This window comes from Rhincodon typus, chromosome 35, assembly GCF_021869965.1.
Source record: "Rhincodon typus isolate 14 chromosome 35, sRhiTyp1.1, whole genome shotgun sequence".
NCBI classification, from domain to species: domain Eukaryota; kingdom Metazoa; phylum Chordata; class Chondrichthyes; order Orectolobiformes; family Rhincodontidae; genus Rhincodon; species Rhincodon typus.
In genome coordinates this window covers 1,983,411-2,008,122 of record NC_063366.1, presented here as the reverse complement: position 1 = coordinate 2,008,122, position 24,712 = coordinate 1,983,411, and the positions used below count along the sequence as shown (strand labels likewise).

Below are 24,712 nucleotides of genomic sequence, written 5' to 3'. Positions count from 1 at the left end.
CTGGAAGAGGAAGAGGAGAGAATGGGCAGAGTGGGTGGGCTCTCTGATTGACATCTCTCACAGTCAAATATTTCTGCAGCAACATGAGCTTCCTGAACCTTTGGAAACTGACCAGAGAAATGGATGTGACTTTGAGCATCAGATCAGGTGGAGATTTAAACTTGTCATTGTCACATCTGAGTAAAATCTCACTTATTGCAGCTGCTGTCTCAGTTGCCCTGGTAAACATCTCACAGAGATTTCCAGTTTAGGAATAGCATTTTTCATCCTCGAGGCTTTCAAACTAACATCACCAGCACAACTAATAGGGTCCCGACCTGAAACATTAACTTTCCTGCTCCTGTGATGCTGCCTGGCCTGCTGTGTTCCTCCCGCTCTACAATGTGTTTACTCTGCTTCTTCTCTGCTCTTCCAGAGCTGCTTCATTTTGTATCGGAACTTGAGACCAAGTGAGGAGATGGTGAATGAAAGAGCAGCTTCTTTCCTTAGAGAGGGATCAGAAGGGGCCCTGTTTGAGAACTCATCTGAGATCACCTTTTGTGCTGGACTACGCCGTGAGTGTGTCTGATTCTATGAAGGGTTCTTCATTATGATATCTGGCTTTCATTGTCATTTCCCCAGATTGGTCAGCAACAGGCACACGATGCACAGGAGAGTGCAAGTTCACTCATATGAAAGACCAGTGACACCCTGCCTTACTTCAACTGGGGCTTAGATCCTCATCCATAACTTTGTAGGCTCTGGACTCAATTGTTCCGATGCTCTCCTGGCTGCTGTCATATCTTGCACTGTGAATCTAAACTCATCCAAAACTGTACTGTCCGGGTCCTAACTGACACTAGACCTGTTTACCAAACAGCCCTGCACTTGCTGATCTCTGGCTCCTGGTCAAGCAGCACCTCAGTTTTAAAATTCTCCTTTCTTTTCAAATTCCTCTATCACCTTGTCCCTCTCTATCTGTGTAATCACCGAAGCAATTGAGCTGTCATGCCTAGTGCATACATTGAAATGTCTTTTCACAACATCTTAATCTGAAGGCCTTTCCCAAAAGTATTTAATAGAGATGTAACCAGACAAAAATTGACATGGAGAGAGAGAAGTGAATATTACGCAGGGATAATCAAATCAGTGGATTTGGTGAGCCTGATATCAGTGTTGATCAAGTTGTTGGAGAGGATTCTGAAGGACAGGATTTACATGTATTTGGAGAGGCAAGGACTGATTAGGGATAAAAACCAAAAGAACTGCGGATGCAGTAAATCAGGAACAAAAACAAAGTTGCTGGAAAAGCTCAGCAGGTCTGGCAGCATCTGTGGAGGAGAAAGCAGAGTTAACGTTTCGGGTCCGGTGACCCTTCCTCAGAATTGATGGTGGCTGGGAAAACGTCAGTTTATATGCAGAAAATAGGGAGGTGGGTGGGGTAGGAGTAAATGGTATTATAGAGCCCAAAGAGAGAGAAAGACAGTTGGACAGACAAAGGATTTGCTAGCGATCAGGCTGGGAGGATGAATAGTTGTTAATGGGGACTGTTAGTGACTAACAACAGGTGGTGTGTAATGGCAGGCTATGTGGTAACAAGGCCTGGTGTGTGGGGTGGGGGGCTGGGACATGGGAGAGTTTAGGCCCTAAAATTATTGAACTCAATATTGAGTCCGGAGGGCTGTAGGGTCCCCAAGCGGAAAATAAGGTATTGTTCCTCCAGCTTGCGCTGGGCTTCACTGGAACACTGTAGCAAGCTGGAGACAGAGATGTTGGCCAGGGAACAGGGTGGTGCATTAAAGTGGCAGGCTACAGATAGTTCAGGGTCTTTTTTGCGAACAGAATGTAGATGTTCTGCGAAGCGGTCGCCAAGTCTACACTTCATTTGCGGGAGGGAAGAGAAGGGGAAAGGGCAGAAGTGCAGGAGATGGGTCGGACCCGATTGAGGGCCCTGTCGACAGTGGAGCTGGGGAATCCTCGGTTGAGGAAGAATGTGGACATTTCGGAGGCTCCCTTGTCGAAGTTGAAGGTGAAGCAACACTTCACCTGCACTTCCAAGAATCTAGTCTACTGCATTTGCTGCTCACAATGTGGTCTCCTGTACACTGGGGAAACGAAGCGTAGACTTGGCGACCGCTTCGCAGAACATCTACGTTCTGCTCGCAAAAAAGACCCTGAACTACCTGTTGCCTGCCACTTCAATGCACCACCTTGCTCCCTGGCCAATATCTCTGTCTCCAGCTTGCTACAGTGTTCCAGTGAAGCCCAGCGCAAGCTGGAGGAACAATACCTCATTTTCCGCTTGAGGACCCTACAGCCCTCCGGACTCAATATTGAGTTCAATAATTTTAGGGCCTAAAATCTCCCATGTCCCAGCCCCTCACCCCACACACCAGGCCTTGATACCACATAGCCTGCCATTACACACCCCCTGTTGTTAGTCACTAACAGTCCCCATTAACAACTATTCACCCTCCCAGCCTGATCGTTATCAACTCCTTTGTCTGTCCAACGGTCTTTCTCTCTCTTCGGGCTCTATCCTATCGTTTACTCCCTATCCCACCCACCTCCCTATTTTCTGCATATAAACTGCCGTTTTCCCAGCCACCGTCAGTTCTGAGGAAGGGTCACCGGACCCGACTGATTAGGGATACTCAACAATGGCTTTGTGCGTGGGAAGGTGTGTCTCACTAATGATCAAGTTTTTTGAGGACATGACGAAAAGCATTGATGAAGGCAGAGCAGTGTATGTGGTTATCTTCAGAAAGGCATTTGACAGGGTTCTGCATGTTCGACTGGTTAGCAAGGTTAGATCACATGGAATACAGGGAGAACTAGCCATTTGGATACATAACTGGCTCAAAGGTAGGAGAGAGAGGGTGGTGGTGGAGGCTTGCTTTTCGGTCTGATGCCTGTGACCAGCAACGTGCCACAAGCTTGATGCTGGATTCACTTTTTTTTATCATTTATATTAATGATTTGAATGTGAATAAAGGAGGTATGATTAATAAGTTTGCCGATGAAACCAGACTTGCTGATGTAGTGGACAGCCAAGAAGGTTATCTCAGAGTATAATGGGACCTTGATCAGATGGACTGATGGGCTGAGGAGCGGCAGATGGAGTTTAATTTAGATGAATGTGAGGTGCTGCATTTTGGTAAGGCAAATCAGGGCAAGACTTATGCATTTAATGATAAGTTCCTGGGGAGTATTATTGAACAAAGAGACCTTGGTTGCAGGTTCATTGTTCTTTGAAAGTAGAGTCGCAGGTAGACAGGGTAGTGAAAAAGGCGGTTGGTACGCATGCCTTTATTGGTCAGTGCATTGAGTATAGGAGTTAGGAGATCATGTTGTAGCTGTACAGGACATTCGTGACACCACTTTTGGAATACTGCGTTCAAGTCTGGTCTCACTGCTACAGGAAGGATGTTGTTAAACTTGAAAAGAGTCAGAAAAGATTTACAAAGATGTTGCCAGGGTTGAAGGGTTTGAACTATAGGGAGAGGCTGGGGCTATTTTCCCTGGAACATTGGAGGTTGAGGGTTGACCTTGTAGAAATTTATAAAATCATGAGGGGCATGGATAGGGTGAACAGCCACAGTCTTTCCCCCAGCGTAGGGAAGTCCAAAACTAGAAGGCATATGTTTAAGGTGAGAGGAAAAAGATTTAAAAGGGACCTAAGGAGTAATTTTTTCACGTAGAGGGTGGTGCGTGTATGGAATGAGCTGCCAGAGGAAGTAGTAGAGGTGGGTGCAATTACAACATTTAAAAAGCATCTAGATGGGCACATAATTAGAAATGGTTTAAAGGGACATGGGCCAAATGCTGACAAATGGACCTAGATTACTTTAGAATACCTGGACAGCATTGACGAGTTGAACTGAAGGGTCTGTTTCTATGCTGTACATCTCAATGACTCTATGATTCTATAAAAGTACAACTTAAAGTTTTGGCAAAGATCTGTAGCTTGGGTTGTGGGTGAAGTTGTTGACTTGCTCGCCAAGCTGGCTTGTTCTCATTCAGGCGTTTTGTCACCACGCCAGGTGACATCATCAGTAGAGGCTCCACTGATGATGTCACCTAGCAAGGTGACGAAACGTCTGCACGAGAACAAGCCAGCTCAGCGAGCAAGTCAACAACCTCACAAAGGTACAATTCTAAAAGGATACAGGAACAGAGGGCCCTCAATGTAACTGCAAAATTACTGAAGGTGGCAGGACAGGTTGAGAGAGTAGTTAGTGACCAGATAGCTCAGGGCCTGAACTGCTAGGCCCGAAACCAGCATTTGCAATTGTTGAGCAGCCTGCAGAAAAAGTAAAGAGTGGTTCCTATGTTGTGGTTCCCTGAGGAGACTGTCAGTCATTTCACAGAATGCTTCATTGCCAGAACTTTCCAACAAGCACCAAGACGTAGCTTGGCTGCTGATGAGAAGGGCACTATCTGTGAAATCCTTCATGTATACCTGGACTCACTGCACCATGGCACACTGCCCTCAAAGCGGCTGTGGGGGTAGGCGGGTTGGGTTGGAGAGTGGCTTGTATCTTGTTCTTGAACATATCATTGCAAAGGTGTTGAGACAGATGCTGTGGTTTTTGTTGAGGTTTGTCCTGAGCAGCTCTGTGATGCACGACTCAGTGCTCTACAGGCTGTTCCCCAGCATAAACATTGACTGTGCTTAAAAGACCACCAACCCAGTGAAAGATGTTCTTTGTTCTGCCCGAAACATGTTGGTCTTCCAAAACTAGGAGTTGACCTCAAACGAGTGTTGCAGACTGGCACGTTCCAAGATCCAGAACAACGTGCTGAGAGACATACTAAAGCTTGGGGCAGCTGCCACCAAGGCACAGTGGGCAAAGACTACCATCTAAGGCCTTTCTGCCAATGTACAATGGCAGTCTATTCAGTTGTCAGACCATCTCATTGTCTTAAATATGTGTAAATAGTATTCTGCATAAGTAAGTAATGTCTTTGACTTTTGCTACTGCCGGGAATATCAGATCCACAATTTTCTTTCTTGATATGCAAAGACTAAGAAAACTGCCCTTGTACCTGTGTAAGATTTGTGTAAAATATATTAAAACGTTGATCCAAGAACATTTCGATTGGCTGTGAGAGACGTCAATCAGAGAGCCCACCCACGCTGCGCATTCCCTCCTCTTCCTCTTCCAGAGCTGGTTCCCTTCCTATAGGGACTGAAAACCAAGTGAGGAGATGGTGAGTGAAGGAGCAGCTTTTATACAAATTGTGTCCCATAATATCCACACCAATCTTCAGGCAGTCTGACTATCCTGTGGGCAATCGGGGTGGAAATGTCCATTATGCTGTGTGAGAAGATCCAGCTGAGAGAGCTGTTTACTCGGTACTTTGTGCTGAACTGTTTGACTGGAGCTGTGTGTTGGATATTGAATGTGTTTATTGGAAGCATTTCCCTCTGATTTCCAGGCTGAGTTTTGTTGATGGCTCATTCCTGAATATGAGAAGGTGACGTGTAATTATCTGGGAGGTGCAGAGTGTATGAGGATTTGTACTGATTTCCAGTTGTTGAATTCTATGTGCGCGTTCGGAGCTGTTATTATCCTGCCGACTGTTTATTGTCTCTGGGGAAATTTCCTAGAACTTCCTTCCTAGCTGCATTTAGAGTGTAACATCGTATGACTATTCTGTATGTGTGTGGCATCTGGATGGTTCTGTTTTTTCAAATCCCTGTCAGTCTTCCCACCACCAAATCTCTGCCACCTCATCAGAAAAGAAAAGAAGAAAGATGTGTGTTTATAGGGAGCCATTCACAAACATCATATTGTTCCAAAGCTCCTTGCAGCCAATTTTTTTTTGTTCGTTCATAGAATGTGGGTTTTACTGGCTGGGCTATCATTTGTTGCCCATCCTTAAATTGCCCAGAGGGCAGTTAAGAGCCAACCACTGTAGGAGTTACTCTGGAGTTACATGCAGGCAGATATCATTCCCTGAAGAACATTAATCAACCAGATGGGGTTTTCCTGACAATCATCACAAACTAAATTGTTTTGAAATGTGCTCACTGTTGTAATGTAGGAAATGTGGCAGCCATTGTGTGCACAGCCAGTTCCTGCAATCAGCAACGTGATGGAGACAGGACAATCTGTTGTTTTGTGGAGTAATGTTGGCCAGGACTCCAGGAATAACTCCCCTCTGATTCTTCAGAATAGTGCCATTGAGATATTTTACAGAGAGAGCAGAAGGGGCTTTGATGGAGCTCTCATCTGAAAGACGGCTCTTCTGACTGCGTGGCTCTGCCTCTGCCTCTTTTGTCTTGTGCTGGACTATTCTGTGATAGAATCAGATACTATGAAGCATTCTCCATGACTATACCTGGTTCTCACTGCTGTTTCCCAGTGTTGGTCAGGAGCAGGGATCGTGCACAGGAAAAGGTGAAAAATCCACTCACAACAGAGGTCAGTGATACCCTGTTTCAGCGCATCTGCTGAAACTCTCACCCAGATCTTTGCAGGCTCAAGACTCAACTATTCCAATGCTCTCCTGGTTGCTCTCATATCTTGCTCTGTAAACCTGAGTTCCTCCAAAACTCTGCTGCACAGGTCTTAACTGACACCAAGGCCTGTTCCCCAATTATCCCTGTGCCTGATGATCTATGCTGGCCCTTTGTGAAGCAGCACATCAATTTTAAAATTATCCTCAATGTTTTCAAATACCTCCATATCTCTCTAATTTACATTGCCACTCAGCTGGCATATCTAGAAATACATTAATTGAAATGTTGTTGAATATATTTAAAGATTTTACCTGAAAGTTTCAGATATTCCCAAAGCCTGAGTTTGGATTTAATAGTTTTGCCAGTGCTGTGGCTGATAGACTGCACACACCAAATTCAGCTAAAAGATTGCAGTGTGTCTTTCAATCAGTTACACTGAAGCAATATTTTCCTCAGCTTCTAGCACTTCCTGCCCAGTGTGTTCACTTCAAGTAATGTTGGGAAACAAGGGGGGAAATTTCTAATTTCTGCATTAGACTAGCCTTCTCCTGTCTTTTATATTAAACATACACTGTAAAGGTGTAATTAGTTTTTGCCTGTATGACACAAATCATAGCGAATTGAGAGCCCGTTTTACACTCTGTCCAACTGCCTTTTCCATTGTCCTCATGACATCTAGGAAGATGCGAGCTGGGCTGAGGAAATAATTTAGCCACATTATCTGCTGTGGTCACTATCCAGTGGCAGGTCCTTCAGCAAAGGAGGAGAGGGAGTTGAAGGAAATCATGTTTCCTTTTCCTGTTTTACAGAAGGATCGCAACGTAGTACACCAGAGAATACAGACAGGATAGAAGCTACAGATAGATGCTGACCATCATCCAAGGAACAACTGCACACCTGTGGGAAGACACCCAGTCCTTTCACAGCATTGCCCAACACAGAAAAGGCTGGGCAATGAAACCATCATCTGGAAATCAGTTGGGACAGGGGGACTTTGATGCATCATCAGATCTGAAACTAGTCAGTGGTGTGAGTCATTGAGTCTTCCATCAGAACCAACCTTTCTGAAGGTTCAGCTATGGGTAATCAGTCAGGGTGAGGCCAGGAAGAAATGTGAGTGGGCTCCAAGTGTGGTGAAAGCTTAAATCATTCATCGAGCCTCATGAATCACTGACTCATTCCCACAGGTGAGAGGCTGTTCAAGTGTGAGGTATGTAAGGAGGATTCTACAGGCTCATCAGATCTCCAAACAGACAAGCTGCATCATACAAGGACAGCAACATGGAAGGGAAACCATTTAAGTGTGAGGTGTGTGACAAATCGTTCTCACATTCGTCTTACTTTCGTATACATCAACGCATTCACACAGGGGAGAAACCATTTGAGTGTGGGGAGTGCAAAAAATCATTTGTTCAGTCATCATATCTCCGCAGACACCAACGCATTCACACTGGGGAGAAGCCATTTACGTGTGAGGTGTGTAACAGAGGATTCACAGAACTATCGAGCCTCGTGAATCACCGACGTATTCACACAGGAGAGAAACCATTCATGTGTGAGGTGTGTGACAAATCATTCTCAAGGTTATCAAATCTTCTTGCACACCAGCGCATTCATACAGGGGAGAAACCGTTCAAGTGTGAGGTGTGTAACAGAGGATTCACAGAACTATCAAGCCTCATGAATCACCGACGTATTCACACGGGAGAGAAGCCATTCACTTGCGAGGTGTGTGATAAATCATTCTCGACATCATCAAACTTCCTTGCACACCAACGAACTCATACAGGGGAGAAACCATTCAAGTGTGAGATTTGTGATCAAGCTTTTGTGAAGGCTTCGAATCTTCTGATTCACCAGAGGATTCACACAGGGGAGAGACCTTTCAAGTGCGAGGTTTGTAACCAATCCTTTTTGAAGTCTGGGAACCTTCGTGTCCACCAACGCATGCACACCGGGGAAAGACCATTCAAGTGTAAGGTGTGTAACAGAGACTTTGCACAGTCATCAGCTCTTGTGGGTCACTACCGCCTTCACACAGGTGAGAAACCATTCAAATGTGAGGTGTGTGACAGATCGTTTGCAAGATCATCAACACTCCGCACCCACCAACGCATTCACACTGGGGAAAAACCGTTTATGTGTGAAGTATGTGACAAATCCTTCTCGAGGTCCTCACAGCTTCTGCTACATCAGAGGATTCACACGGGAGAGAAACCCTTTAAATGTGAGGTGTGTGACAAGGCTTTCACACTGGCATCGACACTCGGGAATCACCAGCACAGTCACATTGGAGAGAAGCCATTGAGGTGTGATGTGTGAGAGAAATCTTTCTTCAAGACGTCAGACCTGTATGTACACCAGTGCATTCACACAGACGAGAAACCATTCAGGTGTAGTATCTGTGACAAGGCTTTCACCTACTCCTCTGATCTCCCAAATCACCAGCGGATCCATGTAGGGGGATAAATCATTCAAATATGAAGCACATGACAAGTCATTCTATCACTCACTAACAGTCCGCAGACACCAGCGTATTCACACAGGGGAGTAGATGATCATATCCTAGTGTTCTGCGAATCCTCCTTTCGGGGAGGCAATGGCCTAGTGGAATTATTGCTGGACAGTTAATCCAGAAATCTAGCTAATGTTCTGGGGAGCTGTATTTGAAACCCACCATGGCAGATGGTGGAATTTGAATTAAAACAAAATCTGGAATTAAGAGCCTAACAATGACTACAAATTCAGTGTTAATTGTTTGGCAAACCTATTTGGTTCACTAAAGTCCTTTGGAGAAGGAAATTGCCATCTTTACTGGGTCTGGCCAACATGTGACTCTTACCTGCCCTTTAGGCAATTAGGGATGGACAATAGATATTGGCCTAGCTAGCGACACCCTCATCCCGTGAATAAATAAAAAAAATTTTAAAATGGTCATTGCTCCAGAGGATCCACGCAGGGCAGTTATCTTCTGGTCTGAGATTTGTGCTAAAGCATTTGGAACATCTTTGACCCATCTGGGACACACAGGGTGAAACACATCAACTGTGATCTTTGTGATAAGATTTTCACCCAGTCTTCTAGTCACCTGAAGCATCAGTGGATCCAGATTCTGGAGTGAAACCATTCAGGTGTGAGGTGTGTGACAAGACTTTCACAAAGTCAGCGTATCTCATGGTCTATCAATGTACTCACACAGGGTAGAACCCTTATTGGTCTAAGTTCTGTAAAAACCTTCACATTGTTGCCAGACCCCCTAGAATATCAATGAGACAAACCCTTCCAGTGAGACGTGTGTCAGGATTATTTTACCTTTTCCTGTCTCACCGTACACTGACATCTCCATATGGAATTGGAGCCAGGACACCTGATTCCATTGCACTGAGAGTTGTCTGTGTGGTTTACCTTCCAATGATGTTCCAAATCACTGTCTGTCTTAGCAGCATCTGTCTCAAACCTCTCCCAAAATCATTCCAAACGTTTGAAGAAGACCAAATGTTTAGAAGCTCCCATACAAACTCAGCTTCTTTTCAATGCAGCATTAGGTACAAGTCACTCACTGACTCTCACTCTGACCAAGAAGACAATCAGTGACTCAGTGGTCACAAAGGCTTCAGCTTCTGATCAACCAGCATAAGGACCTGGGGAGGAGCCGTTCCTGGGGTAGTGATTGAGGTACCTCGATTAGCCTCAGTGTCTCTAGTCTAAGGGGGAGGAGAATCAGCCAGGGATCCTATTCCTCATCAATGAGCCCAGCTGGGAAGTCAGGGGGAGGGCAGGATGTGTCTCGGCTGTGACAGTCTCCTTTGTCTCACAACATTCACTGGCTGGCTCTCCACATGCTGAATGGCCACTCGGAACAGAGCACTAGAGGCCAATCAATATCCACTGTCTATCCTACAGGTCTGTACTTTGAGGATTGGAGGGAATATGAGAGGACAACAGTTGCATTTGTGTAGCGCGATTATAGAGTAAAACACGTCAAAGTATTTTATAGAGACGTAATGAGACAAAAATTAACACTGAGACTGAGAAGGTAATATTAAGAGGAGATTACAAAACTGTGGCTGAAGAAGTGGGATTTAAGGATCTTCCTGAATAAGGAGACAGAGATGAAGATGCAGAAAGGGTTAAGAAAACAGCTTTAAAGCATGGATATTGGATGTCGTTGTTAATGTTAAGGCTTGGAGGAGTGCAGAGACCTTGGAGGGAGATTGGGCTGAAGGTGACAATGATTGGGAAGGGTGAGGCCAAGGATTAATTTGTACTTGAACATGAGAATTTTAAATTAGAGGCACTGGGGGACTGGGAACAAGTGTCGGCCAGTGAGCACAGAGATGATAGGTGTGAGAGTTAGGACAGAGAGCAGAGAGTTTGAGCTGAGCTGAGCGTTATGGAGAGTGGAAGATGGGAAGCTGATAGTATTGAAATGAGGAACAAAAACAGAAATTGCTGGAAAAGCTCAGCAGTTCTGGCAGCATCTGTGAGGAAGAAATCAGAGTATTGAAATGGTCTAATTGAGAAGCAGCAACAGCCTGGATGAGGGTTTCAACAGGAGATAGGGAGTAGTGTGGTGTTGGAAATGGGTAATGTCACAGAGAAAGTAGGTGATCTTTGTAATGAAGAGAGTGTGGTGCCAGTAACTCAGCTGGCAGTTGAAGAAACCAGCACTGACCAATTGTTATTGGAACTGAGGGTGGAGAGAATAATCGAGAAGAATTTAAGGAATATAGAACTGGATTAATCCCTTGAGCCTGTTACACCATTCAATTAAAGCATTTACTCTATCTACCTGCCTTGACTCTGTAAACCTTGACCCCCTTTTTTAAGAATAAGGCTGCATTTGCTGACATCAACATATATACTTTAAACACTGTGTGTGCATAAAACTGGAGGGAGGTTGGGTTTCCGGGAGGGGAGAGATTGAGACCCGGGAGAAGAGGGAGATTTGGACGGAGAAGCGCCGGCCATTTAGGGCCCCCCTCCCCAACACTGGTCAGATCTTTTTCTCCTCCCCTCCAACCTTGAGTATGTTCTGCCCTCTGGCTCTTCCCATTCCAACTCCTCTAGCTCTCTCTGCTATCCCAGTGTCAACTCCTTCCACACCCAGCTTCTTGTGTCCCTATTTCCCACCTTTCTCTGTCCTCAGATCTGCCCTACTTCCTGATCTGCCCTCCCCTGCTTCCAATCCATCCACCCCCCCCAGCACCGCAATTTCCACTCTCCAGGGTCCTGATCAATTGTCCTGCCATACTGTAGGTAAAGGTGAGATATGGGGATACAGATAGGTTGGGGGCTGAGCGATGATGGGGTCCTGGGAAGACAGTTGGCATGGAGACCCTGGAGAGAACTGGAGGAATGGTATGGTGGTGGTTGGGCAGGAAGAAATCTGGGGTGGAAAGAGGTTGGGGGGGTGTGGGTGGAGAATGTGAGAAGCGCCTTTGATTTCCCTCAGCCCACCGGTCCGCTCTGGAACCGTGTGCACATGCGTTTTCAAAGTCTGCAATGCAGTGTCAGTAAACATTGCCTGACAATAAACTGAATAATTTCAGTTTTGAAACTTCCAATTGTCTCCCAGCCTCCACTAATTTTTGTGGTCAGAGAGTTCCAGATCTCTAGTCCCATTTTAAGACCATAAGAAATAGAAACAGGAGCTGCCTGATTGGCCTTTCAGTCGGATCATGGGTATTCTGACATCCACTTTCCTACCCTTTCCCTGTAACTCTTGATAAGGAATCTATGTATTTCAGCCTTAAATATATACAAGGACTCTGCCCCTGCAGCTCTCAGTGATAAAGACTTCCAAAGATTCACAACATACTAAGAGTCTTAAACTGACACCCCTGTCTTCTGACAATCTGCCCTCTGCTCCTAGGCATGCCCGTTAAGGGAGACATCCTCTCGACATCTTTCCTGTCAACTCCCATAAGAATCAATGTGCTTCAGTAAGATCACCTGTTATTCTTCTAAACTCCAGTGGGTCCCAACCTGTTCAGCCTTTTTGTGAAGAAGTATTTACTGACATCATCCCTGAACAACCTAGCTCTAATTTCAATGTTCCAACCCTTTTTTTAGATTCCACCCCCCCCCCACCCCCAAACAGAGGAATACTTCTGTCAGTGGTATTCTGAGAGATTTTCCCTGATGTGACAGTGAGTGTGTGTGTTTTCGTCACATGAGCCAGCTGTCTTGAACAGGTCTGGGGTAGAATCAGACCTTGAAGAGGCTCTTGTGTTGCAGTGATAATGTCCCTATCTCTGAGCCAGGAAACTGGCATTTAAGTAATAGCATCTCTGAACAGATTGATTTGAAAATCTGTTTCAGGGAATGTTTGTACTGTGTTGTCTGGGAGGATGGCTATCCTCTTGTGAGGGAGTGGGAGTGAATCTTTATAGATCTGAGTTCTGCCTTATACTTTTTCCAAGATTCGTTACATGTTGACAGGTTGGAAAAGAGCTTGAGTTATTGTTTTGTTATTTTGGTGTAAGCTGAACAATGTGATTGTTGCTTGTGTTCTTTCAATCTTCTGCATTGGTTTATTGTAAATCTCATTTAAAAAGAAACTACCTGATCTGCAACCTGGAATGTTCCTATTCACTGAAACATTCAGGATCCTACAGTAAGTGTCCTTAGACGATTTATTGGTCAATGTCACTGTGGACTGAGACATTTTCTTCATCAATGGGTTTATAACTTCTAGTTCACAGCATCATGTTTGCTCAAGATACAAAGACTTCCATTTAAATATCAACTTTCATAAATTCAAGATGTCTGCAAGCACTCTCCAGGCAATAAAATACTTTCAATAGTGTCTTGCAGGAATATAGGAAATGTGTCAGCCAGTGTGTGCATAGTAAGATCCCCATTTCAGCAACGTGATAATGACCAGATAATCTAATTTTGTGAATGACTGCGGAATGTATATTCACTAAGATATTAAGGATTACTCTGCTACTTTGCTTCAATAGCATCATGGGATCTTTTACATTCACCACAGCGTGAATGGAGATTTGGATTCTGAAAGATGGTACCCCACATAGTGGAACATTCCTTCAAGTGTGAGCCTCAGCGTTCAGGTCACTGGAGTGAGGCTTGAAGCCACAACACAAGTCAGAAACGAGATTGATTAGTGAGCCACGTCCAACAATACTTACAATATTCCAAAGGAACATAGAAAATAGTAGCAGGAACAGGCCCTTCAACTCAAAGTGTGCATTTTAAACAGATGATGACAAATCAGCTACCTCTATACCTCTCTCCATTCCCACTATACCCACATGCCTTGATGTCGTTTGTATCTGAAGACTATTGATGTCCAGTCTTAGTGATTTCAGTTGTATTCATTTCAGTTTCCTAAGGGTTCAGTCCCAACTCTGTGTACAGGATCCCTTCCTCCTATATTTGATTCAAAATGGTAACTAGTTAGAGCTGCAGGTGTCAGGTTGTCTTTATGTCTGGGTTCCTGAAGCTGTGAAAAGTGGTAAAGTCTCTGGGCTTAGCTGGAGCAGATGTCTTAAGGGATTGTCTTCAATCAATATTGCTGATGGACAATTCTGCTTTTATTCACTCAGGAAAGTCCTGTTGTTTCTGCAGAGTTCTAACAATATGTCATAATGAAACATGAGGAATAACTCACTCTTCCCAAGTGGTAGTTTGAGTGAGGTTTTTGAATCCCTCCATGACCTTGCCGTTCCCTATAATCTCTTCCAACCCTCAATATTGCACTGAATTGTCAGACAGGAATTTCTGTGATCATGTCCTGACGTAGGACTTGAACCCAGAACCCTCTGACTTAGAGAACAAGGATTAAACGTTGTTGCCAGGGCCATATAAGTAATTCCTTGGGTCTTAAGCTCCTATATAAATATTCCCCAGCACCATTTATTGTAAAATGTGTAAAAAAATTAACTAATCGTTGTTTACACACTGCATTGATGATGAACTCAAATCAAATCAAAATGCATCATCTGAATCAAAACTGTTTCAATTAGTCACATGATTTTTTTTTCAATGTTTGCTTCAGTAAAACTGCTTGAAGAGTAAAAGGAACAACCACAAGCACAGGTTCTGGCTCAGTGCTTACCTGTTCTTGTGTCGGTTTTAGCAACATAATCTGACAATTTGATCAAGAATTTAGATGTCAATTACATCAAGCATAAATTGAACTTCTGTAATCTTTAACACTGGTTTATTAAGCATCAGCCAGGACGCTGGTACGAACCAAAGAAATGGTCACAACCCCAGATAAGAATAATGAGAGTGATGAGTTTCTGCTGATTGCACTTATTTCAGTTCGCCGTTCAAAATTAAATCAGGATTTTTCAGTGTTCAGGCATTAAACGTCAGTCATATTCATGACCCCAGTCTACTTAATGTGGCCAACAATTATTTCAGCAAACTACAAGTCCACAGTTAACAATTTGTTTCAATTGTGTTGTTATGACCAGATCAAGCTGCCTCAAAATATATTAAGAAGATAGTCTAGACCCAAATCTTTACTTATTTTAAAGGCAAATGCCAGGCTTTGTGTTGTGGATGCAATTTGATTGGTCAGACTAGCAGATTTGAAGCAAAACACACTTTATTCATACACTTCCGTTAAAATACAACAAAAAAAAGAAATTGGAATAACTTAACTCTATTGGAAAACGTAACAGAATAATAGATTATTAACTATTCCTACTACTAATTAACTGTTCCAATATAGTAACATCCCATAAACACACCCTTGGCAAAGGAAAACTCAGAACAATAGATTGTCATACATGTAATTCTAGCAGCAGGTAGAGAACCCCAGCTTTTAGCTGTAACCAAGAGAGGAAGACACAACTTCCACATCCAGCTTCAAGATCCCAGCAGCAACTGCTACTAAAAAACCTAAAGCTAAAAATCCTTGTTTTGTGGGAGCTTTCCCCACCCATTCAGGCTGCTTCTATTGTTCCAACTTTACAACAATCCAAGGCCTCCCAAGCTGTTTACTTTATGGACTTTCAATAGACACCTCGATACCTCTTCTTCAAAAACAAAGGATAAGATCCACCTCTTTAAAGTCCTAGTATCATTACAGTGTCCTATAAATAGGAGTAACAGTTAAGATTAATATTATTTCCTTAATAATGCAGAATAGTTTCTGCTTAGTAGAATTTAAAACAGTGCATCTTCTTTTTATCTCAATCATCTTTACAACAATGGATGACAAGAGATACAGGAAGAGGAGAGATAAGTGAGCACGAAAGAATCACAAAGTATGACTGATAGGGGAGAGGGGTAGAGCAGTAGAAAATATTGAAGATCGAAAGATAGGTGTGAGAGAGGACATAGAGCAAAGAGAGCTAGGAAAGAAGACAAAGTGAAAAGAAGACAGAGGATGATAGTTAAGAGACAAAGAAGTGATAGGAGGTGGAGGAATAGAGCAAATTAACTTCTGATGATGTGGAGTATCTATTCCCATATAAAAAATCTCAAATGTTTTCCAGGGGAACTGAGCAGAGCTGCAATAACTGGGGTTTTATTCAGATGGGACAATGACAAGTTTAAATCCCTACCTTATCTACTGCTCAGTCACCTCCATTTGTCTGGTCAGTTTATTAAGCTTCAGGATACTCATGCTTTCCAATATTTGGAGCAATTTGAATTGTAAACATTTCAGGTTCTATTTAAGATGGCTTCTGTCTCAAACCTTTGTTTACATTGACATCAGTGTATAGAAGTATTTATGCAAACATCTCTTTGTTCATAAAGGAAAGGGATTGCATGCCTTTACTTTTAAAATTTATTTCATTTTCATAATCCATAAATAAAATGACCAAACATGGAAAAAAAATCTGTTCTTTCTTGTATTTCCCAATTGTGTTTTTCCCTACAAAAACATTGCACACATGTAAGCTTTAAATTTTTCAGATGTTTTTATTGTAAGGGTGAGAATTGTTGGCAACTCAACTGGTGTCAGCTGGTTTCTCAGGTGACTTTGTCTCTCTCTCGGGAATGTTCTGGCCATGTAAGTACTTCTTTAAATTCATTACAGGATTTGGACATCCCTCACTCTGCCTTAATTTGTTGTTGAGTCACACTGATATATCCCTTGAAAAGTTGGTGGTGATTTACCTTCTTGACCAGCTGCCGTCTGCGGTGGTGTCAGTACACCCACAGTTCTGTGAGAAAGGGACTGTTACTGTGATAACTGTTGTTGGTGATCCATTGAATTTGTTGGCAGATGGATAATCTCTGGGACCGATGGTCATTCAATTCCTGACTCAGTAATGTGATCTGCCTCATCAGGTATCTGCAGTAAAGCAGCTTCTCCAGCTGCATGTCAGTGACTGCTGTTTTGACAACACATCTGATAGTTCCATTTCACCATGTATGATCACAGTGACAACATCTGGACACGGGTCTCAAGTTTGCATGTGGGCTGGCTTTTCTTGAATGCATTTAAAATCTGCACTCTCGCTCTACAACTCTCAGTTCTGGCAATGATATTTATGCTGGAGCACGTCGATTTTGATGATCCCTTTTGCAATTTTCACCACTTCCTCACCCTTTCCATTTGACTGGGGATAGTGTGGAGATGATGTGTGGTGCCAAGTTTTTCAATCAATGATGCAATGTCTTAATTCTTCACTTCTGAATTAAGGTGATTGTCACTAGTCACAATACCAGGAATGTCATGATGACCGAAGTGTGCTTTCAGACAGTCACTCACCTCAGTTTCTCTAACTCCCTGCTGCCTGAATAGTAGTCGACTGTGATGAGGTAATCAGTTTCAGTGATGGTGAAGCTTCATCCATGGGATGTCACAAGTCATGAGCAACTCTTTATCTTGTTTCGCTTGATGTTCATTACAAGCACTGCGCAAGATGATGTGGTCCTTCATCACATTGCTTATCTGGCCAAACATAAGCACTTTGTTTAGCTTCCTCAGACTAGACTCAATTCCTTGATGGTTTGTGTGGGATGTGCTTCAGCATCTCTTTTCTTGGGAGTGTGTTAATGATCCTGCTCCCTTTATACAAGATGCCATTTTGGGTGATCACTTCATCTCTGTCCAATGTTCTTATAGTAATAGATGTGTACTTGTTGGATTCAGTCCATTGTTTCATCACTGTAGTATTTAGAGAGTTGCTCCTCGTGCAGTTTGCTTGATCTGTCAGTCAGATGTCTCAGATTTGGTCCAAATCTTGGAGTCAGATTGGCAGTTTTTATGTGGTTTTTGTTGATGTTCCTGGAGACTGTGAGGCCTAATTACAGAAGTAACACCAATAGGATTTCTCCTGTCTATGTGTGAATTCATGGACAAGAAGATCAATTTAATGTGCAAGATCCACATCTCATATTTGAATAGTTTGTGTCCTGTGGTATCCTTTGGTGTGTCAGGAACATTGAAGACATTCCTAAAGCTTTATCACAAACCTCACACTTGAAAGGTTTACATTACTGTGTGGATTCTCTGATGCAGTAGGAGGTAGGATGATCTTGAGAATGATTTGCCACACACATCACACTTGAATGGTTTTTGCTGTGTGTGAATGTGTCGATGTACACGGAGGATTGATGATTGTGAGAATGATTTGTCACACACTTCACACGTAAATGGTTTCTCCCCAGTGTGAATGCGATGGTGTGTGCGGAAGTTTGTTAAATGTGAAAATGATTTGTCACATACCTCACACGTGAATGGTTTCTCCCCGGTGTGAATATGTTGATGTATGCGGAGTATTGATGATTGTGAGAATGATTTGTCACACACCTTGCACATGAATGGTTTCTCACCAGTGTGAATACGCTGATGTGTGTGTAAGTTCGTCAAATGTGAGAATGATTTGTCACACATCTTGCATTTGAATGGTTTTTCTCCAGTGTGAATGCGTTCATGGGCATGGAGGTTTGTTAAATGTGAGAATGCTTTATCACACACTTTGCATGTGAATGGTTTCTCTCCAGTGTGAATGTGTCGATGTGCGTGGAGGATTGATGACTGTGAGAATGATTTGTCACACACTTCGCATTTGAATGGTTTCTCTCCAGTGTGAACGCGTTGGTGTGTTTGGAGGTTTGTTAACTGTGAGAATGATTTTCCACATATCTCACATGTGAAGGGTTTCTCCCCAGTGTGAATGTGTCGGTGGACACGGAGGGTTGATGACTGCGAAAATGATTTGTGACACACCTCACATGTGAACGGTTTCTCCCCGGTATGAATGTGTCGGTGGACACGGAGGGTCGATGACTGCGAAAATGATTTGTCACACATCTCACATGTAAATGGTTTCTCTCCAGTGTGAATGTGTCGGTGTGCACGGAGGTTTGTTAATTGTGAGAATGATTTGTCACACACTTCGCATGTAAATGGTTTCTTCTGGGTGTGAAGTCTTTGGTGTTTACAGATGCCTGCTACATCTGGGAATGATTTGTCACATAGTTTACACACAAAGGGTTTCATGCCTGTGTGCATGCATTGGTGTACACATAGACTTGCTAAGTCTGAGAATAATTTGTCACACACCTCACACATGAATAGTTTCTCCTCTGTGTGACTGCATTGGTGTTTGTGGAGGACCAATGAGTCTGAGAATGATTTATCACACACCTCACATGTGAATAGTTTCTCCCCTACATGAATGTGTTGGTGTCTGCGGAAGGTCGATAAGTCTGAGAATGATTTATCACACACCTCACATGTAAATGGTTTCTCTCCAGTGTGAATACGTTGGTGTTTGCGGAGGGCCGATGAGTCTGAGAATGATTTGTCACACACCTCACATGTAAATGGTTTCTCCCCTGTGTGTATCCTCTCGTGCTTCAGGAGATCCGAGGATTGGATAAATGCTTTGCTACAAACCTTACACCTGAAGGGTTTCTCTCCTGTGTGAATCCTCTGGTGTCTCAGGAGGGTTGAAGAGGCCACAAAAGCTTTATCACAAACTTCACACTTGAATGGTTTCCCTTCCATGTGGCTGTCCCGGTGTGAACAGTTGTGCAACAAGCATATACAGCCCTGTCTCTCAGCTCACATGCAAGCAGCCTTTCACCTGTTGAGGAATGAGTCACTGGTCTATGCGGTTCAATGAATAAATGAAACTCTCACCGCACTCTGAGACACTCACACTTCTTCCCAGCTTCACCTTGACCAATCACCCATAGATGAACACTCAGAAAGACTGGTTCTGATGGAAGGCTCCGCACCACTGACGGGTTTCAGACCTGATGATAGGTCAAAGCTCCCCTGACCTGACTGATTTCCAGATGATGGTTTCACTGTTCAACCTTCTTTGTATCGAGCAATGCTGTGAACGGAAACGCTGTGAATGTGTTTCAACAATTGTTCCTTGGGTGATGTTTAGTGGTGTTGAGCATTTCTGTTTTCTTTTCTACACAGTGGAATCTTCTGTAAAATACAGAAAGGAATAATGAGTTTCTGCAAAACCCTCTCCCCGATTTCTGAAAGGGCTGATTCCTCAGTTAGAGACTGTTCCACCATGAGTGCCAGTCCGCTACTTGTGTCTGTGTGTATGTGAGTGTGTGTGTGTGTGTGTGTGTTGGTATGGGATAGGGAGCAGTGCTCAAATGCAAATCCTTTTTCCTCAGTTGATAGTCACACATCCTGTGTTTCCAGTAGGGATAACAAGGAGCAGATAATGTGACTACTTTCTTTCTTCCACCCAGACCCCCATGTTCCCAGACACCTTGAGGACAATGGGAAAGATAGTCAGCTGAAGTGTATAACAGGCTTTCAATTCACCATGGGCTTGTGTCATGCTGGTGAAGACCAGTCTTACCTTTAGATTATGCGTTTAATGTAAAAACACTTAGGAGAAGTGATCACTCAATCCAAATTGTCAACTTTCTCCCCTAACATCAACAATGCAGAGATTGAGAGTTAAAATCTTGCTGCCTTTATTTGAATTCATACCAAGCTCTGTTCATTCATCACCGTCCTAGTCACTGACCTATTCATTAATCCCAGTCTGACAGGAGATCATTTTAAAAGTCTCATCCTTTTCTTCAAATCCCTCCACCATGGTTTCAGTCCTCCCTATCTCTGTAATCTCCTTCAGCATCTCTGCACTCCTCCTTGTGGCCACTTAAGCATCTCCCATTTCAACATCCCACTAATTGGTGTCAGGAGCCACCATGAGTGCCATCATCTACTGAGACCCCGAACTCTGGATATCCTTCTTAACCTTCTCCATCTCATCCTCCTCCTTTTGTAAACCGACCTCATAGACCACGTCTTGGATAATGTCCTAATATCTCTGCCTGTGATTTGGTGTTAGTGTTTGGATAACGTTTGATGATTATAACAAGATCAGTGGAATTTTATGGAACTCACCCTCATGTTATATTGAAGCCAAGATTGTGTAATTTTTGGAGACCAGAGTTGCTCTTTCAGAGAGGATATCCATTTATATAGAAGTTTAGGTTTTTTGACCAAGACTTCTCTTCTAGATGAAAGCTGTCTGTTGTATCCTGGGATTAGTTTCTAGCTCATTGGGCCAGATTTTCTGGAGAGGGGTAATCTCATGCAGATTGTTGCTAAAATCCTTCTTTTGTTTCGAAAGAAGGGACCTCCATATTTCTAAGAGGACTGTCAGAGGGAGGCCCCCTTTCCACAGCAGTCAGCTGCAGTATTTTGAAATTTAAAGGTCCCAGCAGTCACTTTGACAGCAATGTTAAAGGTTAAGGATAGAAGGTAAGTGTCAGGAGATTTTGAGATGCAGTAGTAGTGTCCCTACCTGTAAACCTGGACGTTTGGGTTCAAGTTCTACCTGCTCCACAGATGTGGAGTAACATCTCTGAATAGGTTGATTTGAAACTATAAGGTTGGGGGAACGTTCAGGTGCTGGGAGTGTTAATGCCAGATAGACAGGGGTTTCAATTCCAGGTAAGAGGCTGCCAGGTGGTGAGGGGTCAACTGTGCTGGGTATTGGGTGCTGGGTTGCCCAATGGGATGGCAATAACATGCTAGCTGTGTAGAATGGCAGCTGGGGAGGGGTACGATGCAAACTAGGGAGGGGTAGGTGACCGCTGAAGTATTTTTATTCATTCATGGGACATGGACATTGCTGGCAGGACAATACTTGCTGCCTGTCCCAGTTGCCTTGAAGAAGGTGATACTGAGCTGTCTTCTTCAACCTTCAATGCCCTCTGGGAAGGATTTCCAGGGTTTTGACCCAGTGACACTAAAGGAATGGTGATATATTTCCAAGTCAGGATGTTGACTGGCTTGGAGGGCACCTTGCATAGAACATAGAACATTACAGTGCAGTACAGGCCCTTCGGCCCTCGATGTTGCGCCGACCTGTGAAACCAATCTGAAGCCCATCCAACTGTACTATTCCATTATCATCCATATGTTTATCCAATGACCATTTAAATGCCCTTAAAGTTGGCGAGTCTACTACTTTTGCAGGCAGGGCATTCCATGCCCTTACTACTCTCTGAGTAAAGAACCTACCTCTGACATCTGTCCTCTATCTATCACCCCTCAATTTAAAGCTATGTCCCCTTGTGCTAACCATCACCATCTGAGGAAAAAGGCTCCCACTATCCACCCTATCTAATCCTCTGATCATCTTGTATATCTCTATTAAGTCACCTCTTAACCTTCTTCTCTCTAACGAAAACAGCCTCAAGTCCCTCAGCCTTTCCTCATAAGACCTTGCAGGTGGTGATGTTTCCATGTATCTGCTATGCTTGTTTGGAAGGTGCTGTCTCAGGATCTTTGGTGAATTCTTAGAATCTCTACAGTGTGGAAACAGGCCCTTCGGCCCAACAAGTCCACACTGACCCTCAGAGCATCCCACCCAGACCCATCCCTGTGTAATCCACCTAATCTACACGTCCCTGAACGCTGTGGGCAATTTAGCATGGCAATCCACCTAGCCTGCACATCTTTGGACTGTGGGAGGAAACCGGAGCACCCGGAGGAAACCCATGCAGACACAGGGAGAATGTGCAAACTCCACACAGACAGTCGCCTGAGGATGGAATTGAACCCGGGCCCCTGGAGCTAAGAGACAGCAGCGCTAACCACTGAACTACCGTGCCATCCATTTCTGCAGTGCATTGTGTAGAGAATTCACATCATCATTGCCACTGAGCATTGGTGGTGGAGGGAGTGGATATGGTGTCAATCAAGTGGATTGTTTTATTCTGGATGGTGTAAGTTTCTGGAGTGTTGTTGGAGCTGCACCCATCCATGTCATTCCTGATTTGTGGATGGTGGACACACTTTGGTAGTGAAAATGTGAGTTACTCATTGTAATATTCGGAGCCTCTGACCTGCTCTTGTAGATGAGAAGGGGATGTGGTTAGCTTGCTTCTTATTGGAGATGGTCACTGCCTGGCATTTGTGTGGTGCAAATATTACTTGCCATTTTTCAGCCCAAGCTTGGAAAATGTCCAGACTTCTTTGCATTTGAACATGGACTGCTTCAGCATCTGAGGAGATAATCAATGATATTACCATCACTGAATCCCCCACTATCAACATCCTGGATTTTAGCAGAATATACATACAAGAGTGGGTGAGAAGTTCTGAATCTTACAATGAGTAACTCACCTTCCACTCCCTAAAGCTGAACGTGCATGAACCAAGTCAGGGGTCAGTTCAACAGATACACAGGGTTTAGGCTATATATTTATTTTAACTTTTCCTGCATAACTATTTTTCTGATTTTCATCAGAGCCATCCGAGGTCTCATATTTTTAAAGGAGATTTTTGGAGAATTCCCGCTACAGAGGAATTGCCCACAGAAGAAAAAACACAATTTCCAGGTAATTCCTGCAGAGTCTGTTCAGATGGAGATTCTGTAGGCCCCATTATTTTCCCAGAAGTGCACTCTCTGAGAATGAGAACCACTGCTTGGTAATATCAGGGAGGGGGACTGCAACTTAAAGGGACATCTTTCAGTGCTCCTTGACAAAGCTCAACCCAAGTACAGCTATTCCTATCCTGTTCTGCTCCATTTGAGGTTCCAACTCTATCTTCCTCTACACTGGGTCTATCTCCACACTGGGAGACTGTTTCATAGTTAGGATCAGTCAGATAGTGAGCAACGAGGGGAATCACGTTGAACATCTGCTCACTTTCTAGCATTTTACACACAAACATAGACAACAACTTGCATTTATAAAGCACCTTAAGCATTTTTTAGTGACCCAATGCGCACTGCAGGAGTGTTAACTAAATTTGGGAGTTTTCGATGCATAGACTTCCTGCGACGTTTCCTACAACAGCTAAGGAACCACTCCTTCAAAAGCGCTTCATTGTCTGCAAAACACTTTGGGACATCAGATAGTTATAGGAGATGTTGTAATAATGCCTGCCTTTTAGAAGATAGGCAACAACTAGATCCCAGCACACAGAAAGATCTGATCATTGACAGTACGGTGGGTAAGAACCAGCGCCCAACTTCCACACACAACTCAACAACAGGAAATCAGTACGAATCCTCAGACTCTGCACCTCCCAGATAATTACACCTCACCTTCTCAAATTCAGGAATGAGCCATCAACAAAACTCAGCCTGGAATCAGAAGGGAAATGCTTCCAATAAACACACTCAATATCCAACACACAGCTCCAGTCAAACAGTTCAGCACAAGGCACCGACTAACAGCTCCCTCAGTTGGATCTTTTCCAACAGCAAAAGGGACATTTCCACCCCTGATTGCCCACAGGATAGTCAGACTGCCTGAAGATTGGAGTGGATATTATCGAATACAATTTGTATAACAGCTGCTCCTTCACTCACCATCTCCTCACTTGGTTTTCAGTCCCTATAGGAAGTGAACCAGCTCTGGAAGAGGAAGAGGTTTGAATGGGCAGTGTGGGTGGGCTCTCTGATTGACGTCTCTCATAGCCAATCCAAATATTTCTGGAACAACGTAAAGTTTCGGATATCAGAAATTGTAAGAGGAGCTCAGCATCCCGTAGCATCTCTGAAGAGAAATAAGAGTTAACATTCGAGTGCAGCGATCCTTTGTCAGATCTGATAAGCTTCCTGAAGCTTGGGAAACTGACAGGTGAAAGGGAGATGACTTTGAGCAGCAGATAAGGTGAAGACTTAAACTTGCTATAGAACCATCTAAATAAACCTTGCTCATTGCAGCTGCTACCTCAGTTTCCCTGGTAATGTTAAACAGAGATTTCTCGTGAGGAAAGAGCATTCTTCGTCATCAGAGGTTTTCAAACTGACAACATCAGGTGTGGGATGTGTGGTCTCCATCTGTTGGAAAAATGTGTCCAGGTGCAGTGATTGG

At 43.7% G+C, this 24,712-nt stretch overlaps 2 protein-coding genes across 4 annotated transcripts; one reads left to right on the top strand and one right to left on the bottom strand.

The window, feature by feature from the left end:
* The first annotated feature begins 5,143 nt into the window (after window positions 1-5,143).
* LOC109934675 (zinc finger protein 271-like) lies at window positions 5,144-13,591 on the top strand. 2 transcript variants are annotated; one of them, XM_048616768.1, is made up of 2 exons: window positions 5,144-5,193; window positions 7,258-13,591. In XM_048616768.1, exon 2 carries the CDS (start codon window positions 7,730-7,732, stop codon window positions 8,768-8,770), a length of 1,041 nt encoding a protein of 346 aa, XP_048472725.1. In that variant the 5' UTR covers window positions 5,144-5,193; window positions 7,258-7,729; the 3' UTR covers window positions 8,771-13,591. The 2 variants fall into 2 exon arrangements, with proteins under 2 accessions (XP_048472725.1, XP_048472726.1); XM_048616769.1 differs by having other exon boundaries at window positions 5,178-5,338.
* Window positions 13,592-17,330: 3,739 nt separating this feature from the next.
* LOC109934674 (zinc finger protein 271-like) lies at window positions 17,331-24,244 on the bottom strand. Of its 2 annotated transcripts, none has more exons than XM_020533353.2 (2): window positions 24,205-24,244; window positions 17,331-19,832 (listed from the first exon to the last, which is right to left on the bottom strand). In XM_020533353.2, the coding sequence occupies exon 2, from the start codon at window positions 19,395-19,397 to the stop codon at window positions 17,874-17,876; it is 1,524 nt and encodes a 507-aa protein (XP_020388942.2). In that variant the 5' UTR covers window positions 19,398-19,832; window positions 24,205-24,244; the 3' UTR covers window positions 17,331-17,873. The 2 variants fall into 2 exon arrangements, with proteins under 2 accessions (XP_020388942.2, XP_048472721.1); XM_048616764.1 differs by lacking the exon at window positions 24,205-24,244 and adding an exon at window positions 22,730-22,869.
* Between the last annotated feature and the right edge of the window lie 468 nt (window positions 24,245-24,712).